The following is a 20,316-nucleotide window of genomic DNA, read 5'->3' on the forward strand; positions in this document are numbered from 1 at the left end:
GGGAGTGAAATTAAATGTCATAACCTGGGTTTTATTAACATTAAGGACATATCCTGAGTATTTCCCATATGTTTCAAGCAAATCCATTAAGACTGGGAGGCCAGTGGCTGGGTCAGTCAATGTGACGAGTACATCATCGGCATACATGCTTACTTTATATTCCTCACCTCCAATGAGAATACCTTTCAGTTCTGCCTCCCGTCTTATTGCCTGGCCCAGGGGCTCAATGGGGCTGGCAGGGCAGCCCTGTCTACATCCTCGCTCCAAACTAATGGGATCGGAGAGGCTGCCATTAACCTTAATCCTTGCTATTGGGGAGGAATAAAGCGCCTGAATACCATTTATACATTTATTCCCAAAGCCAAATCTTTTCATTACTGCTTAAAGAAACTCCCATCCAACTGAGTCGAAAGCTTTTTCCGCATCCAGACTTAGGATAATGGCCCTGGATTGTTCTTTGTTAATGTTTTCAATAATATGGAGAGATCTCCTGATGTTATCCTGTGTTTGTCTATTCCTAATGAATCCTGTTTGGTCCTCATTTATTAACTGATGCATTGCGGTTTCCATTCTCTTTGTTAAGATTGTAGCATACAGCTTATAGTCTGCATTTAATACACTGATTGGTCTATATCCTTTGCAATCCATCCTGTCCTTCCCTTCCTTGGGGATAACTGATATGAACACCTCTCTCCAAGATGGCGGAGGAGATCCCTCCTCTAGTATATAATTAAAGCAGATTTCCAGAAGAGGTACTAAATGTTAACCTGGCCCTAGCCAGATGAATGTCGTTCCGCTTAGCTCCGCCTAGCTTCACTCACATCCATCTGGAACCTCTTCCATTGAGAGTGATTTCTCCAACCAACTTTATGGTTTAGCGAATCAGGACGCAGGGCGGGAGTTTCATAGATGTGACATAGCGTAGAAGCGACTGTGAGACTGTTATCAGCGTCACGGGTTGGCTTCGATGAGAGTGGTTGAAGTAGCACGTCAATAGATGACGGACAAGTGGCTTATTCAATCATATGCAAGCATTTTTTGATTAGGTCCAGCCTTCTGAAGCAACATTTCAATGGATCGGTTCCAGATGGATGAGTGGAGCTAGGCGGAGCGAAATTCATCTGGCTAGGGTCAGGTTAACTAAATGTTCCCTCGTGGTTTTGTACCATTCTGGAGAAAATCTGTCTATGCCCGGTGACTTATTATTATTCAGACTTGAAATAGCTTTGTTTATCTCCTCCTTTGTTATAGGCAGACTTAGTTTTTCATTGATTTGTGTGCCAATATTAGGAAGGTCTAATGAATCTAGAAATTCAGTTATTGTCTGTATGTCTGCCTGGTCCCTTTTGGAGTATAGAGAAGTGTAGTATTTCTCAAAGGCTTTTTGTATGTCGTCTAGATTTTTAACAGTCTTGTTTGTGACAGGGTCTTTTATCCTATGAATTGTATTTTCTGCTTGTTGCTTTTTGAGTTTCCAAGCTAGTAGTTTTGCTGCTTTAGGACCAGCCTCATAGTATCTTTGTTTCAAAAATCTAAGTTTTTCTCCACCTCCTCACTAAGTAGTTATGTCTATGTCTATGTCCTGCTTGGTAATTCTTGGTAATTCGTATTTGCTGAATAATGACAGGGTCTTTATTGGCTATGTGTATCTGTTCAAGATCTTTTAATTTTTCTCCTAGATTTAATAGTTGTTGTGCTTTTGTCTTCTTTGATAAGGCTGTCCAGGCTATGATCTTACCCCTCAAGACAGCCTTAGACGCACCCCATAGTATACTAGGGTTTACTGTCCCATTTTCTTGAAGGTATATACCTAATTCTCTTTCCATTGCTAACACAAAAGTGATATCATTTAACATTCCAGAGTTTAACCTCCAGAGTGTTTTGCGCCTTCTGCCTTCCAAATGCATAGTTAAATGAACTCCTGCATGGTCAGAGAGAACCTTCTGGCCTATTTTGTAATCTTTGATTCTATGCAGATCCTCGTTATACATAAAGACATAGTCTAGTCTTGAGTAAGTTGCATGTCTCCCTGAGTAGAAGGTGTACCCAGGTTCTGAGCCATGCACTGCTCTCCACACATCATTCAGTCCCAGTTCTCTTAAGGCCTTATTGATTGAGTTTTTCGGTATGGTTCCTTTTCCTATTTTTATTGGTTGTGTCTAAAGAAGGATTGAGGAGCACGTTGAAATCACCAGCACAAATTAATGTTCCATATGTCTCTGATGCAATCAGACCAAACACTTTTTTATAAAATGAAATCTCACTCCCTGGGGGGGCATAGATGTTAAATAGAGTCACCTCTCTCTGGTCTATTTTGCCCTTAACCAGAACAAACCTGCCTTCCTTGTCCCTTATTTCAGATATAAATTCAGATGGAGTTAAGTTTGAAATAAGTATTCCTACCCCCCTTTTCCTGCCGTTTTTGTATGATGAGAAAAAAGTATTTCTAAAACCCAGCTTTTTAAAATTTTCATGTTCGTCTCCTGACATGTGGGTTTCCTGCAAAAACACTATATTTATCCTATCCCTTTTAACCTTGGCTATCATCTTACTGTGCTTTATAGGGTTGTTAAGGCCATTTGCATTCCATGATAATATATTATAATATTCATAATGCATTAACTTTACCGTTGGTATCCTGTGATTGTACACTCCAAGACCTCAGACAAAAAGAAAAAGAAAAGGGGGAACTGTAGGAACTATAGTACAAGTCATTGAACAGAGCTTCCAACAAAAAAGGTGACATATCACCTTTAGCAAAGGGGAGGGGGCGGCCACTAGGTGGGGTCCCTCGGCAAGCTAACTCGAAAACAAAAAAGTTTTGTGGCAGTCTGTTGACGATGCATTGGTATCAGCAGTTCCAATATAATCACAAAAAGGAGGACGTGCGCTGAAGGACTGCGCTGAGGAGCTTAAGGATGTCTTCACAGACATCTTTAACACTTCCCTGAAGCAAGCCATCGTCCCATCATGTTTCAAAGCTGCCACCATCATACCTGTGCCAAGAAGAAAACTGCTCCATCCTGCTTCAATGACTACCGCCCCGTGGCACTGACACCCATCATCATGAAGTGCTTTGAGCGGCTTGTCATGTCACACATCAAATCCATTCTCCCCCCCCACCCTGGACCCCTTCCAGTTTGCATACCGAGCCAAACGGTCCACAGAGGATGCAATCTGCTCTGCCCTCCACCCAGCCCTCACCCACCTGGAAAACAGAGACTCATATGTGAGATTGCTGTTTATAGACTTCAGTTCTGCATTCAACACCATAATACCACAACAACTCATCTGCAAACTTGATAAACTGGGACTCAGTACCTACCTCTGCAACTGGCTACTGGACTTCCTCTGTCAGAGGCCTCAAGTAGTACGTGTTGGCAACAATATCTCAAGCAGCATCACACTGAGCACGGGGGCCCCCCAAGGCTGCGTGCTCAGTCCGCTGCTCTTCACCCTGCTGACGCATGACTGCACTGCAACCTACAGCAACAACCACATAGTGGCAAGTGGCAGCAAGACCAAGGAGATTGTTGTAGACTTCCGGAGAGGTAAAAAAATGTGATATATGGCAATATATGTAAATCACATATATTATGTATATGTCAATGTATGCCTCACACATATAAGTCACATATATACACATACATGTCACATATATTATAAGTCACATATATACACATACATATCAAATATATTTCAACATATAGCAACATTGGCCGTTTTTATATGTCACATATATTTTCCCAGATATACAAATATATTACAAATATATGTCAGTTGCATATATGTTAATATATGATAAGTTATGTATGGAAGTGCCACACATTGATTTGGCATATGCTGCAGAATGCACTCAGTGTTCTCAGGGCAGCAATCCTCATAAATCACCACCTGCAAACAGGGAACAAAGAAGATTAATATGCTGTAAAACACACATGAGAACATGAAAAGACCATCACTGAAGCACTACTACCTTCACATGCATCTTTAATAAACACACACCTTGGCACAAGTAAGCTTAAATAAGGGCTATGAGATGAAGAACATGTAGCCTAATGATCCATACATCAGAATACTTTGACAAGATTTGGGAAAGATTCTTGAAAGATTGGAGTCTTTTAACTAATGCCCCCCATTCAAGCTTTACTCAAAAGACTATCTTTCAAGAATCTTTCCCAAATCTTTAAAGTCTTCTGTTGTAAGGATGGCGTAACACTACCCTTCACAAACTAAAGATCTATTTAGGCCTACTAACATTCACGTTAGCCTGCATGGTTATTAGCAGCCACTTTAAATGTAAGTTAGCTGCTATAGCTAGGTTAGCTAACTTACTCACACCTGATATTTCATTCAAACTAAAACTTATATTCATAACGACATCTCAGACAGGCTTGTTGTTGGATATGATGTTAACTACCATTCTAGATATTCCACATAATGGTAAAGTTAGTTAATGGAAAAGTTAACATTAAAGGAAAATTCCGGTTTTTAGCACTTTAAGGCCCTTTTCTGGTTTGTTTTGAATGAACTAGAGTGGTGGACACCGAAATTTTGACAATTGACTCGTTTTGAATCGCCTTTTCACTTCTCAGGGTAGCTGGCAATGGGCATACTGTAGTAGGCTACTCAAACATGTCCTAAAACAACCCTTAACGGTTTGAATTGCATTCACACATCAGCAGCGTTTTACTAGTTAATTGCAGGGATTTCCTCACGAACGTCGTCTTAAAGTGACAGGCACTCAATTAGACCTACTGAACTGAACTGAATGCTACCTCTGACTAAGAATGCATTACTTTGCACTTGTATAGTCTTTTATTTTGGAATCTTAAGAGCAATAAACATATATTCCAATGTTAAGGAATTCATGTTTTTTTCATTCAGATATGTAAATCAACATGTATAAGTTGCTATTAGTCAATTAATGGGGAGATAATCGATTATCGAATCGAAATCGAATCGGACTGAAAAAATTAATCGTTAGATTAATCGATGCATCGAAAAAATAATCGCTAGATTAATCGTTTAAAAAATAATCGTTTATCCCAGCCCTACACTCGGTGAGTTGCACAGTTTTGAAAACGAATGTTAAGGGTTGTTTTAGGACATGTTTGAGTAGCCTACTACAGTATGCCCATTGCCAGCCACCCTGAGAAGTGAAAAGGCGATTCAAAACGAGTCAGAAAAGTCGAGACAGGACCAATCGTCAAAATTTCGGTGTCCACCACTCTAGTTCATCCAAAACAAACCAGAAAAGGGCCTTAAAGTGCTAAAAACCGGAATTTTCCTTTAACAGCTCCCGCACCACCAGACTCACCAACAGCTTCATACACCAGGCTGTTAGGATGCTGAACTCTCTCCCCCCTCCCCCCTCAGCTACATAACACCCTGGACTTTGGACCCACAATGGCTGCCATGCACTACTCCACTTGCACTACTCCACTTGTACACTTGCACACTTTGCAACTTGTTGCTGTTGTCCTGTTGTCCTGAAAACACTTCTGAACACACTTCTGCTGCTCTTACATAACTTGCACCACTATGCCACTTGCATACTTAGGTCAAACAGAACTACCTCAGCCATTTATTGGCCTGACTTTTGCACTATTATATTGACTGTCTATGCACAATTTCAACCCAAATTTTGCTGCTCTTATTTCTTCATTGTATATGCCTTCTTATTTACTTTTTATATTGTTTACTTGAATGTTATGTTTGTCTGTGGACTTAATTGGTAAAATATGTCTTGTCTCCACCGTGGGATAGTGGGAAACTATGACTTGACTTTGACTTTGAGGACTATTTAGGCGAGTCTTTCTCCTCCTCGCTGGTGTCCTTATCCTTCCTGCTCTACTCCTTTAGTCTCTCTCTTACCTGTTGCTGGAACTTCTCCCTTCTGGGCCGGGTCTCATGAATCACCTCCCACGGCAGTAGTTTGGCCAGTGTTTCCTCTGTGAAAGCCTCCGCCTTCTCGCAACTGATCTCGCCCACGTCGAACCCCCGTCTTCTCAAATCCTCCGCTGCTTGTGTCGCGTTATAGTACGTAGCCGTACCCGTTTTTAGGTGAACTCGCATTCTGGTCAGTGGAGTCTGAAAGCGTACTCCATGTTCCTTCAGGGCTTTCTTAATAGGGGCATATTCCTTCTCTTCTTCTGGACCTCCTCAGCATAGTCATGGTCGAAGTAAACTCGCAGGTTATTGTGGCTAAGCCCTTTCTTCCAAGCAGCGTAGAGAATTCTTTCCTTGATAGTGAACTGGAGGAAACAAACCACCATTGAGCGTAGTGGAGCATTTGTGGATGGTTTCGCTGCAAGAGCACGGAGTGCTCGTTCTATCCCCAGATCACTGCTCCACTTCGGGTCAATATCCTCACTTAGTTGCGTCTTAACTCTTTCCCGACAGCCCATAGAGAAATCAGTATGTATGTACTGATGACGAAAATGAATAAAAGTATAATTTTTCTTCACTGAAACCCCGCAAAAACGTGTTTGTATGTCAATGAGTGTCTAAGCCAATCAAATAAATGGGTTTTCCTTGGATATGTGTTGAATTTTTGCTATTGGTTAGATTTTATATTTTGTGATTGGTTGTCAAGCGCCGATCGCGATATTTCAACATGGCGAGTAATGACAATCGACCGAGGTTCAGTGGTAGTAATGACATACTCTTCATCTGTTTTTAACAGTACACAGGCCCATGTTGTCTAGTGATATGAAACTGTGTGGTGTGAGAGGGTAGGGGCCAAATCTGTAGTGTAACTCCGTGTGGGAGGTATCTGAATCTGTTGAGTCATTTTCAGCAACACTGACTCTGTTGGGTCATTTTAACTGTTCATCTGTTTTAACAGTCTAAACTGTGTTAACATGATTATTACCAGTGGCGGTTCTAGGATTTTTCTGAGACAGGGGCCATAAAGGGGCCACATCATACACTGAGGGGCCAAGAACCGGTCAACATCCATACACAGAAAATCCCTTGTTCAGTATGGCAGAGGCACGTTGTCTATGTGATATGCAGGACTATACGCGGTATACCCAAAGTCCTTTTAGGCAAGTCCCTCCACTCGACGGCCATATTGCAACGCTTTTTGGTCACTCACCGGGCATCCTATTCGACAGAAATGTGTGTGCGCAAGGCTTCACGACACCAATCTTGCTCCAGCGGCGAGTTTACAACACATGATTGGCACGATGTCTTCACAACACACCATATGATTGGCTCAATGTATTCACATCACACCACATGATTGGCTCAATGTATTCACATGTTGACGTTTTGCCGAGGAAGGGGTGGGATATGTGTAGACAACGTTACAAACTAGCCCCATGCATTTCTATGGAGGATTTTTTGAGTGCTGTGTCTCCTCATTAGAAAGTCTCTGGTATACCCACTTAAAAAGCATCACCATCTCAGTATACCCACTTAAAACAGACAAGGATAGGTATTAATTTTTGGGGTTGATCACAGTATTCCCACTACAGCTAACTAGACTACACCACAGCAGTAAGGTGCATACATTTCACCAGTCTTACAGTACCTTGTTCAAATACTTGAATGCTAAATGTTAAAAAACAAAAAAGCCAATACAATTCTTAACAATTTTCCCATTTATTTATAATGTGCATTGAAAACACAATATAAAACTAAAATATAATAGACACTTCAGTGGAAATACATTGATTTTTTAAACAGAAATCATACATCATCATACACACATTTTTCGTTCAATTAAACAAGTTTTACTTTAACCGTTTCCCCTTTTGTTGATAAGAGAAACCACTTTCACTGCCAGTTTGCGTACATTAAAACAAACACACACACACACAGCATGTGAGCAACTACATCATATTTACACAATTTTTTCAACAACTATTTTTACAATGGTCTTATTTGGAATGGTCTTTGAAGCCACCGTCTTGCTTCCAGTTAGAAAAGCCTGATTCTGATTTGAAGACTGACGATGGGTCATTTGAAAGCGAAAATTACGGAAGGGGTAGCAAAACACTAAAGATGGAATATTCCTACCATTTGAAGTCTTTGTATTAGAAGTCATTGAGTGGCCTCTTCCTATTTCCGTGCTGCATCTTGCGGAATACCAGTTTAGGAGAGGTTGCACAGAACCATCTGCTCTAGAATGGGAAATGTTTGGAGAGAAGAAAATGAAACAAGTTTGAGTAACTTAATTGTTATTAACTTTCATAACCCACTGTCAACCTGGCGTTTCTAAAATGAATGACAAAATATGCTCACTGTAGTGGCAATAGGAAATAGCATCATACAATTAGAAGCAGCTATGCTTGGTGACTGACCGGTTCTGAAGACTGTGGGTTGAAGTCACCAGCTCCTGCGCCATCCCAGTCTGTAGGTGAAACACAAAATGCGTGTTTCACAAAATCCATGCTTGTATTCAGCATGTCGTCTGGCAACTGTAAAACCAGTTATTTATTTTTTTTAAATCATATAAAGGTTAAGTGAGTGGAACATTTAACCAATTTATCTCAATGAAACTCTTGAGATAACACTTTGAGACAGAATTCATGCGAAGCCCATGAATCAAATAAACTCAGAATAGTGGTTAATAACTTTGCAATGATAGCTCACATTAACTACAAAAACGTAGCGTTAGCTATTAGGCATGTATTCTCATGTTCATGTTAGCAGCTGCCAAACTTTTTCCTCAAGCAAAAACGTTGAACGTTATTTACATTTGGTAAGGCGCACTAGCGCATGTAATATTATTAATTTCGGACCCCAAACAAACAGGATGTCCATTTCTCTGCGTTTCATACAGCACCATTTCAAACACTTCATACATTACCTTTCCATACATGAAATCTATCAGCATGCTAACAAACAATCAAACCTCCACTCAAGTAACCTAACGTTAATTTAATGTTAACAGTTCACTGCAAGCTTGCTGCTGCTTCGTAATTTAATTGACAACTTAACATATTGTGACAGCAACAAATAAACGTCCCTTTCACATAATGATGATAACCAACATAGAGATTTGTGACTCACCAATAAACTTCTGTGGAGGATGAAACGCTGCGATCGGTTCTTCACGTTAGAATTCTAGCTGATACTTTCGTTAGCCAAATGTATCGGTTCTTCACGTTAGCTGATACTTCCGTGAGCCAAATGTATCGTTTCTTCACATTAGCAGAGACATTTCTGGTTAGCCCAAATGTATTGTTTCTTTTACAGTTCACTGTTTGCTTTAGCTTTCAAGCTTCATAGGTGCATTACTGCCACCAGTTGTTTGGGAATGGAATTGCATCTCTGATCATCGTTCTTAACAAGTTTGACACTTATTGATGATTGACGGTACAGGGGCCAATGAGATTTCAGATGGGGCCCGGGCCCCTGTGGCCCCGCCCCTAAAACCGCCCCTGATTATTACACATTGACCAAAAAAAAAACATGATTATTAACCAAAAAAATATGTATGAGATGAAATTGTAAGTTATTTTTTTGATACAAATGTGATTGTATTGATATTGCAACTGATTTTGATAATAAAACTATATAATGGTTATTTAGGCTCGTCTGTATACATAGTTTCAAAATTAGTTATTTTAGAGTTCCTTTCACCCAATTGCTACCAAACTTGGTATTTATTTAGCCAACAGGTAAATGCAACTTTTTTTATAACATGCTGTGTTGAAGCTGTAGAGCTTCACAAACTCAAAAAATTTGCCCGGAATATGCACATGTTATGCTAATTTATGCTAATTAGCATATATAAATAATACATAATTGTCATGTCAAACATATATTTGTGTACCCTAACTATCTGACTTCAAGAGAAAATGGATGGTTGAGATATGCTTAGGTCACCCACAGCAGAATGAAATATCAAAGGAGTCATTTTTGGCCTATTTTGTATCATGTTCACCACAAATTCAGTTGCAGAAGTACCCTCTGCCTCCTGGAATTCCATATATTCGGATGTTATTCCGTCTTGAGTGGCCTTCCATTTCGGTCACTTTGTCCTGCAATGCTCGCTGGTTAGTTAGCAACTGGGTGAGCGTACCCTTAACCCCAATGCTCTCTGGTTAGTTAGCAACTGGGTGAGCGTACCCTTAACCCCAATGTCCCAACCCTTAACCCCAATGTCCCAAACCCCAATGTGCTCTGCATCTGCCATATTATGTTCTATCTCTCCAACCCGCTCGGCTAACTCTTCAATCTGGCCCGACACATCTTGAAGTTTTCTGTGTATTTCTGAAGTGAATTCGTCCATTTGTTTTTTAATATCTTCTCTAAAGCACTTACTAAATTCCTGAAGGTCTGTTTTAAGCTCGGCTCTGAGGGTTTCCATTCCTTTAGCTAAGACTTCGCTCACTGCTTCCCGAATTGTGTCCAAACTTTCATTTTCACCATGCGATCCACCTTGCTTTTCTCCATCTCCCGACTTTACCTCAGTTTCTCGCCCTCTCATAGTCATCTTTGCTTTCTTGAGTTTGTCCGCACTCATTCTTACAACTGTATTTGTAACAAAAAATGAATAATATAATATTGAGTGGGAAAAGTTAAGCTGATACCGGAGCTGAGAAATTATGCTGTCATGTTAACTCTCGCACCACCGGAAGTCCATGCGACTGATACTTACTGATTTATGTGTCTGGCAGAAAGCAGTTCGGGTCACAACCATCATGAAGAGGCTGAGAGCTCCAGAGCAGAGTAATACAGCAGGAACCACAGCAGCAGGAGGAACCACAGCAGCAGGAGCATCAGCAGCAACAGGAGCCACAGCAGCAGCTGGAACCACAGCAGCAGGAGGAACCACAGCAGCAGGAGCATCAGCAGCAACAGGAGCCACAGCAGCAGCTGGAACCACAGCAGCAGGAGGAACCACAGCAGCAGGAGCATCAGCAGCAACAGGAACCACAACAGCAGGAGGAACCACAGCAGCAGGAGGAACCACAGCAGCAGCAGGAACTGGAGGAGCAGCTGGACCAGAAGAAGCAGCAGGGACAGGACCAGGGAAAGCAGCACTCAGCCAAGCCCCTGCTGCCCAGCACAGCCCCCTTCCTGAGAGGGAGGCCTCAGGCACCTCCAGCAGTCCAACTGCTCCAGAGGAGTGTATTACTGCCCCGCCTCTGGAGGCAGGAGAAGAGGCGGGGTTAGCAGATACCACACCCCCTGTGCCAGAGGTGGAGGCGGAGTCACAATCCAATGGTGATGCCCCTGCCCTGCCCCACACCCCTCCGGCAGAGGATCCGTTAAACGTTTAAAGATCCAACCCCGATCTCCACTGAGGATCCCCATAACATTTAAAGATCCAGACTAGACTTCCTCAGGACAATAAGACTGTTCCAAGGAAAACAAGTTTTCAATAGCCAATCATAACCCTAACCCTAACCCAATCATTCAGATTCAGCAACCGCCACACTATCGGTGACTGTTTGATCACCACTTATTGTCCAACATATCATTTATTTATGTGCTTAAGACGCCTCCAGTCAACAGTCAATGTGCAACTGTCAATGCATGATACTACTATAAATACTACTACTATGATACTAGAAATGCTAAGTAGCATAAAACAGGCTCCTTAGCATTTATTCAGATACTAACATTCACACACAATTCCTGCACTTTCCTCATGAACACACATCTGTGATGATCATGTTTCCCACCAATATGACACACAGATTAGCATGACAATATCTAGAGTATGACTAAGTACCAAACCCCCTTATTAACGTAATGCCTCTACCTCTGTCCTTACTCAGCTCTGCTGTAGGACAACACTGCATTCCCTGTGTACCCATGTAGCCCTGACCTGTGTGCCCATGTAGGACACCACTGCATTCCCTGTGTGCCCATGTAGCCCCGACATGTCCTTACCCAGGCTCATCTGCTCATGCGTCCTGGCCCTGCTGCTCATTACTTTATGCTAATGGTTTAAAAGTCTTTAAGGTGAATATATCTGCTAACTTACTGATACAATTGTGTTAACCCTGCAGGTGAATGCATCTGCCAACTTGCTGATGTTATTGCGCTCTGAAGGTGAATTCTGTGCTCATTCATGCTAGTGCACTAATCCTGAAGATGATTATCTCTATATATACTAATGCTAATACACACTAATGCTAGTAAGCTAACCCAAAAAGTGAATATCTCTGCTAACCCACCTATACTAGTATGCTAACCCTGCAGGTAAACATATCAGCTAACTCACTAATCCTAGTTTGCTAACCTTGAACTTGAATATCTATGTTAAATCACTGATGCTAGTGCTCTCAAATAGCCCAGCTAACTCACTGATGCTAGTCCATTAACCCTGAGAGTGAATAGCTCTTTTATCACACTGATACTAACACACAAACCCTGGAGATGGCTAGCTCAGCTAACACACTGATGCTAATTTACTAACCTTGCCTTCTCAAATAAGATATGCCTCAGCATGTACAGAGACTCAGGGTTGAAGAGGAGCCGAAAGACCCCATCACACAGTGTCCATTATCTGGCAGTTTTTATTTCATTGGTTAATGAACCTCAAAACCTTTGAATATAATTTTCTTATCATTGATGTCTATGAACTAAATACACTTAGATATAAATATGGAACAGTTCTAAGCTTCAGGAATGCCTCTTTGGTTCACAAACTTGCCAAAGTGTATGTAGAGTTGGCTTGGGTACCACATGGTGCAGATTGACTGGCTTTCAGTTCACCGCTCAGAAAGAGCCTTTAATGGTCTGGGACTGCTGCATTCTGGGACTAGTTCATAGTGAAGGTTCAGGAAAGACCTGCCTGGTTCAGTGTAAAGTTTCTGGAAGGAGCAATACAATAGCCTACTGTGTAAAATTGGCCAATTGTACAATTCCAGAAGGACCAGTGTGGCTAAATGCAGTGTCAGGTAGCACTAGCACAACTAAGTAAAATGTAAAGTTTAGGATAAGTGTAAAGTTTCCTAATGCAGCTTGGTTTAAGTTTCTAGAAAAAAGTAGTGTGGTTTGGTGTAAAGTCTGTGTGCAGACAGACCTCAGTGCTTGTAAAGTTTGTAAAATAGGAACCTCTGGTTCGAAGAGCTGCATCCCTTGTAAAATAGGAACCTCTGGTTCGAAGAGCCGCATCCCTTGTAAAATAGCAGTGGTTTTCAACCTGGGGGTTACCAGATTGTGTAAAAAAACAAAAAAACAAAAAAAAACAATTTGAATATGCCACCAACTCATTTAAATGTCACTCAACAACCATAGGATGATATCAGATGTGCAGTGGTCTCTTACATTTTTCCAGAGATGTATCTTCATTAAACCATCACTAAACATACATTTTGTATTCTATTACCATTACTAACACTAACATATATAAAAGCATTGTTGTTCACAGTTGGCAGTCTGGCCTTAGCTTAGCATCAACAGCATAAATTGGCAATGCAGGGCTAATAATGTTATGTTGCGATACTGTACATAACTCTGTGGCTGTGTTGCTCTATTAGCTGGGTGCTGTTGTTTATGGTTCAAGACTAAAATGGAAGCCATAATTCTCTCTGTGAGCAAAGAAGTACAGGAGGTATGTAGGTGCAAGGGTACAGGAGGTATGTAGGTGCAAGAGTACAGGGGGTATGTAGATACAAGGGTACAGGGGTATGTATGTGCAAGGGTACAGGGGGTATGTAGGTGCAAGGGGAAGTACAGGGATATGTAGGTGCAAGGTGGGGTGATTGTTCTGGGAGGTCACAATCACTGTCCTATAGCACAGTATAGAAAGTATATATATTATACACACACACACACACCTAGGTTCTTCAAGATAGCTGTTTGCCTGTCCCATTGTAGTACTGTAGTGTAATTCTCTCTCACCCATGAGAACTGGCCTCTGCAGACATAGGTACATGTGAGTCTGTTTGTGAGTCTGACTGAATCTTCATCAACACCATCATCATTATCAGCTTCATCCCAGACTCACTGAAAGATGCAGTCCGCCATTTTAATACTCCAGCTGTATGTTCCATTTTCTGTGCTAAAAGAACCTCCATTTGTCTGTTCCGTGTCCCATACTAAAAGAACCTTCAGCCGTCTGTTCCGTGTCCCATACTAAAAGAACCTCCATTTGCCTGTTCCGTGTCCCATACTAAAAGAACCTCCAGTCGTCTGTTCCGTGTTATGTGCTAAAAGAACCTCCAGTATTCATACCCAGTCCTGGCTCAGTCCAACCATAAACAATCCCAGCCAATCAACACACACTTCTGGAACATAGAGGTGAGGAGTGTAATCTGATTGGTTGTTGAATTGCCATGTGCACATTCATGTCTCAGACTGCCTCTAATGAGTAAAATTTTTAACTCATTAGATATTTTAGACTTACATGGCAATATTAATGTATTAAATTATCAAGTTTGCATATTATTTGTTTGCTTGTACAGATACGTTGTGATTTCTTATTTATATCCTCTGTTCTGTGATTCATGTTTGGAGATGTTTTGAGATGTGCTACCCCATGTATCCGCCCTGTCAGTTAGTGCTCACCAGGGGGCGCCACAGGACCTATTTATCATCACCAGCTGAGCAATACTGTGATGCCTGTGTGCTCTGAACTATGTAAGAACTACTAGACTGTGTGTGTTTGTGTGTATGTGTTCGTGTGTGTGTTCGTGTGTGTGTTTGTGTGTATGTGTGTGTGTGTGTGTTCTGTAACCAAACCCCTGCCCCCCCACACCCCCCACCCACACATCACACATCTCAACATCCAACACATATCTAGAAGGTCACACACACACACACACACTTGATTTTCCTTGAATTGTGCATTTCGTGGAAAATCTTGAATTTCCCCTTGGGGATCAATAAAGTATCTATCTATCTATCTATCTATCTACACACACACACACACACTCACCCATACATCACACATCTCAACATCCAACACACATCTAGAAGGTCACACACACACACACATACATCACACATCTCAACATCCAACACATATCTAGAAGGTCACACCCACCCATACATCACACATCTCAACATCCAACACATATCTAGAAGGTCACACCCACCCATACATCACACATCTCAACATCCAACACATATCTAGAAGGTCACACCCACCCATACATCACACATCTCAACATCCAACACATATCTAGAAGGTCACACACACCCATACATCACACATCTCAACATCCAACACATCTAGAAGGTCACACCCACCCATACATCACACATCTCAACATCCAACACATCTAGAAGGTCACACCCACCCATACATCACACATCTCAACATCCAACACATCTAGAAGGTCACACACACCCATACATCACACATCTCAACATCCAACACATATCTAGAAGGTCACACACACCCATACATCACACATCTCAACATCCAACACATATAGACCCATACATCACACATCTCAACATCCAACACATCTAGAAGGTCACACCCACCCATACATCACACATCTCAACATCCAACACATATCTAGAAGGTCACACCCACCCATACATCACACATCTCAACATCCAACACATATCTAGAAGGTCACACACACACACACCCATACATCACACATCTCAACATCCAACACATATCTAGAAGGTCACACCCACCCATACATCACACATCTCAACATCCAACACATCTAGAAGGTCACACACACCCATACATCACACATCTCAACATCCAACACATATCTAGAAGGTCACACACACCCATACATCACACATCTCAACATCCAACACATATCTAGAAGGTCACACCCACCCATACATCACACATCTCAACATCCAACACATCTAGAAGGTCACACACACCCATACATCACACATCTCAACATCCAACACATATCCAGAAGGTCACACACACCCATACATCACACATCTCAACATCCAACACATATCTAGAAGGTCACACCCACCCATACATCACACATCTCAACATCCAACACATCTAGAAGGTCACACACACCCATACATCACACATCTCAACATCCAACACATATCTAGAAGGTCACACACACCCATACATCACACATCTCAACATCCAACACATATCTAGAAGGTCACACCCACACACACACACGTCAGTCCCTTTCTCCTTTGTGCTCTCTATATTTGTTTGACTGATGACTCATTTCAGAGAGTTTACTAAGGGTTAAATGATGTAAAACGGTTTATTTCTGTTCAGATGTATATTTGTATTCATGGCTTAATAGAAAGTTACTGTAATTACGAAAAGGATGTTTTAAAGTTTTTACAGCATTCTTATTTGTTGTGACGACCGCATACAATACTGTGTAAAGCACTCAAAGCAATGCTTTTCTAATGCGCACTGATCCTTCAACATAGAGTTCCCTTTAGTATAGAGTTCCCTTCAGCATAGAGTTCCCTCCCAGCACACTAACCCTTGAGCATAGTTCCCTCCCAGCATAGAGTTCCCTCCCAGCACACTGACCCTTCAGCATAGAGTTCCCTTCAGTATAGAGTTCCCTCCAGTATAGAGTTCCCTCCCAGCACACTGATCCTTCAGTATAGAGTTCCCTTCAGTATAGAGTTCCCTCCCAGCACACTGATCCTTCAGTATAGAGTTCCCTTCAGTATAGAGTTCCCTCCCAGCACACTGATCCTTCAGTATAGAGTTCCCTCCAGCATAGTTCCCTTCAGTATAGAGTTCCCTCCAGCATAGAGTTCCCTTCTCTATAGAGTTCCCTCCCAGCACACTGACCCTTGAGCATAGTTCCCTCCCAGCATAGAGTTCCCTTCAGCATAGAGTTCCCTCCCAGCACACTGACCCTTCAGCATAGAGTTCCCTCCCAGCACACTGACCCTTCAGCATCTGTGGCCGTAGGGGAGTGTGAGCCGCCAGATTCCACACACTCTTCACACACTCCTGTAAGACTTGCACAGGTCCACACACTCTTCACACACGCCTGTAAGACTTGCACAGGTCCATACACTCCTGTAAGACTTGCACAGGTCCATACACTCCTGTAAGACTTGCACAGGTCCACACACTCCTGTAAGACTTGCACAGGTCCACACACTCTTCACACACTCCCGTAAGACTTGCACAGGTCCACACACTCCTGTTCTACTCTGTGCTTTTTGGTGGCCACCCCTGATTTGATGGGAATAAAGGGAAACTGCTGAATGAGCTGCTTTCTGTGCTTATTCATGGAGCCTGTGAGAGGAATGAGCTGCTTTCTATGGTTATTCATGGAGCCTGTGAGAGGAAGGCCTGGAGTTACAAGGGGTCAAAGGGCAACGCAGTGTCACACAACAACTCACCTCACTCTTCGGAAATGGGAAGAACATGCAAATTGTAAAAAAAGAACTTTAAAAAGATATTGTGACAAATTAGCACTGAGCTGCTCAGGGATACTGTCCCCGTTGGAGGACAGCTTCGGTCTTAATAAGAGCCTCGCCAACATAACAACTAAAACAGATAGTCATAGACAGTGTTGGGCAAGTTACTTCAAAATCGTAATGTACTATGCATTACTTATTACTGTCATTTCAAAGTAATTTGTTACATTATAATATTACTGTCTCTGAATTGTAAGGCATTACACTACTATTGCATTACTTTTAAGTTACTTTCACCAAAATATCTAGAAATATAGATTTGCCATTCTAAATGCAGCTTATTACGCTCAATGCAGCTTGCTCTTCCAATGGAGGGAGATGTGGTATAGCATAATGACTGAGCTAGGCTTAAGGCAACAGTAGAATGCAATACAGTAGGCACAGTGCTCATAATGCAATACAAGGAACAATCATAGTCAGAATTTTGTTAAGAAATACTGTAACTTTAAGGCCTAGGCCTACTCATTAAAATCAATAGAGAGCCTACTATATTGTAAATCAAAGCTTAAAGGAACCGTATGTAAGATTGTGGCCAAAACGGGTACTACAATCACTTTTAAATTACTGTAGAGCGGTGTATCCCCTCCCCTCTGACTGGCAGAGTTGGCAACCGGATGACAAAACACTACTGACTTTGTGATTAGTAGATAGGTGGAGGGTGGCACATTAGGCCAAAACACAACATGACAACATCAACATCAGTTGAGGGCTGCAACTTCACTTTTTAAATGACAATATCCTGGCCAGACTACTGTTGTCAGTGATATAAGTATTTGAAATGAACATGATTTCTTAATGTCTAGTGACATATCAGGGCAATTTTATGATTAATTGAAATACAATTTTTACATACGGTTCCTTTAATAAAGACATGTCAAGATGGTGGCCTGCTGGCCATTTCGGTGCCCTAAGTGAGTGGCTTTGAGTGAGTGACATTTAAATGATAACTCAAACACCTAAAGTAAAATAAAAGGCCTATTATTTACAGACCATTACTGTGTATTTTTAAACATTAATTTCTGAAGAAATGCTGTTTTCTTATAAATGGTGCACTGTCACTTTAAGAGCATTGATCTTTACGTTGTCATAATGCCCTTTTGCCAGCTCTTGTTTACAAGCCTTATTTGTTTGAGTTACATTGATATACAATATTAACAATAATATGCACAATGTTAAGTTGTTTTAAGCAACCTTCATTGCTTTGGAAATGGAAGTATGCAATGACATGTTGCTTCACATTTCGTTTTGCGAATACAAGTGAATTATGAGCCTGGTATCCACCTAACTATCTGAATGGAATGCGTTTCAGTCGACTCAGCATATCATGTGCTTCGTGTAGCCTAAATGCTTGGAAAACGAAGTACTACGTGGTGATTGAGAGAACCCAAAAGCTATCAAACTTGCATGTAACATCGTGTTGTAACTTGCATTGTAAACGTTATTGATGAAGAGTGAAACGCAGTTTGCAGTAAAGCTGGTTATATTTGGGTGCCCCCTCTGTCCTTTGGTGCCCAACGCAAAGTGCGTGATGCGCGTGGTGGGAGCGGTGGCACTGCCAGGCTACACAATCTTTTCCTGCATTTCTATCCCTTTATTCTCTTCAATTTAAGTTCACAGCACAAAGCTGTCATGCACAACAGCATAGTTTGTGTTTTATCAAGAATCAAAAAGATTAGCGTGGCACTACTTTAGATTTTTCATTAATTTACTTGTGCTATTTCGCGAGCTGAGAGATCTTTCGGTTTCGCACACAAAGTGCACTAACTATTATGTTCTTCATAGCCTTGTCTCTGACAAGCTGAAAATAATGAGCGTAGGCTTATGTCCATCCCGCAAATAGAGTCTGCCTGCGAGTCTGCTGCAGCCACAGTCATCTTCAACCAGTATCAGGAGATAACGTTCTACTATTTTGCGCCGATTTTATCTCCTCTGTTGTTCTCGAGTGGTGTTTGCGAATATGTATCAAAACAAAACAAGCGCTTAATTGCGCGTTACTGAAGTTTGTACCGAGTAAATATTACCCAATTTTTTTTTTGTAATGCCTTACATTACCGCGTTACCGCAAACAGCAATATATTACAGTAATTACATTACTTTTGTAACGGATTACTCCCAACACTGGTCATAGATGGATAGATACCTTATTGATCCCCAAGGGGAAATTCATATTCAATAGATATGGTTTGTGTTCTTGAATAGATGACGTAGCCGTTATCATCTTCTGTGGCACCTCCACCTCTTCATCCAACATTACATGGCCACCAGGGGGCAGCAGTGAGGCCCAAAGGAACTCAGATCCTCAGATCCACATCCTGGGCCTATTCTCGTTTGTCTTTTTGTCCATCCTCCCACCCATCCTCCCAAATATCATAAGAACTCTTCCCACTTATTGACCCTGATAATGAGGTAATGTTTGATAGTTCTCGAGACATGAATGAACACTTACTATACAATGCGTGACCAAAACAGGTATGAACTTTTTAGCATGGGTTGCACGGTAGTTCACGATAATTCCAGCATATAAAGGTCTTTTTTTGGTGTATCTACTAGTTTATTGACGCAAATAAATCCCTACGAACTTGTTTGAAACCGAAAGTTGATAGATGTGGGAGGGAACCTTTTTACCTTGGCAGCTTGGACCAATGATCGCACAATTCCAACAGAAAACGCTTCTGCATAGGATACTCTTGTGTTTCCTTGCATATCGGGCCTTCCACCTCCCTCTCTCATCGGCCTTTTGCCTCCTCTGGTTGCCATTAGATAACTGAGACGGGTGTGAGCTGGAGGACTGAGGAGAGGCCTCAGTCCTCTTACGCACAGATTTGATCTTAGACGGTGCGTACCCTCAAATCCATGCCAACACTCAGATTTATAAAAACCGTCTTTGACGTGGAAAAGTGCTTATCTCCACGTCAGGTTCAAACTTGACGTACGACCATTTCCTTGTGGTAATGCCGGTGTACTGCAAGTAATCTGAGGTCTAAGTGCGAT

General features: G+C 41.6%; 1 protein-coding gene across 1 annotated transcript in view; it reads left to right on the forward strand.

The window, feature by feature from the left end:
- LOC143104498 (caM kinase-like vesicle-associated protein) overlaps positions 1–11,243 on the forward strand; it is a 77,773-nt gene extending 66,530 nt beyond the window's left edge. Inside the window, exon 10 of the mRNA XM_076268596.1 lies at positions 10,638–11,243. Coding sequence (XP_076124711.1) covers positions 10,638–11,243 — 606 coding nt within the window. The remainder of the gene's footprint in view (positions 1–10,637) is intronic.
- Positions 11,244–20,316: the final 9,073 nt, after the last annotated feature.

This window comes from Alosa pseudoharengus, unplaced genomic scaffold (genome assembly GCF_046254945.1).
Source record: "Alosa pseudoharengus isolate Yale_2024_CS ecotype anadromous, Long Island Sound unplaced genomic scaffold, YU_APseudo_1.1 YU_APseudo_1.1_scf_5, whole genome shotgun sequence".
Taxonomy (NCBI): Eukaryota; Metazoa; Chordata; class Actinopteri; order Clupeiformes; family Clupeidae; genus Alosa; species Alosa pseudoharengus.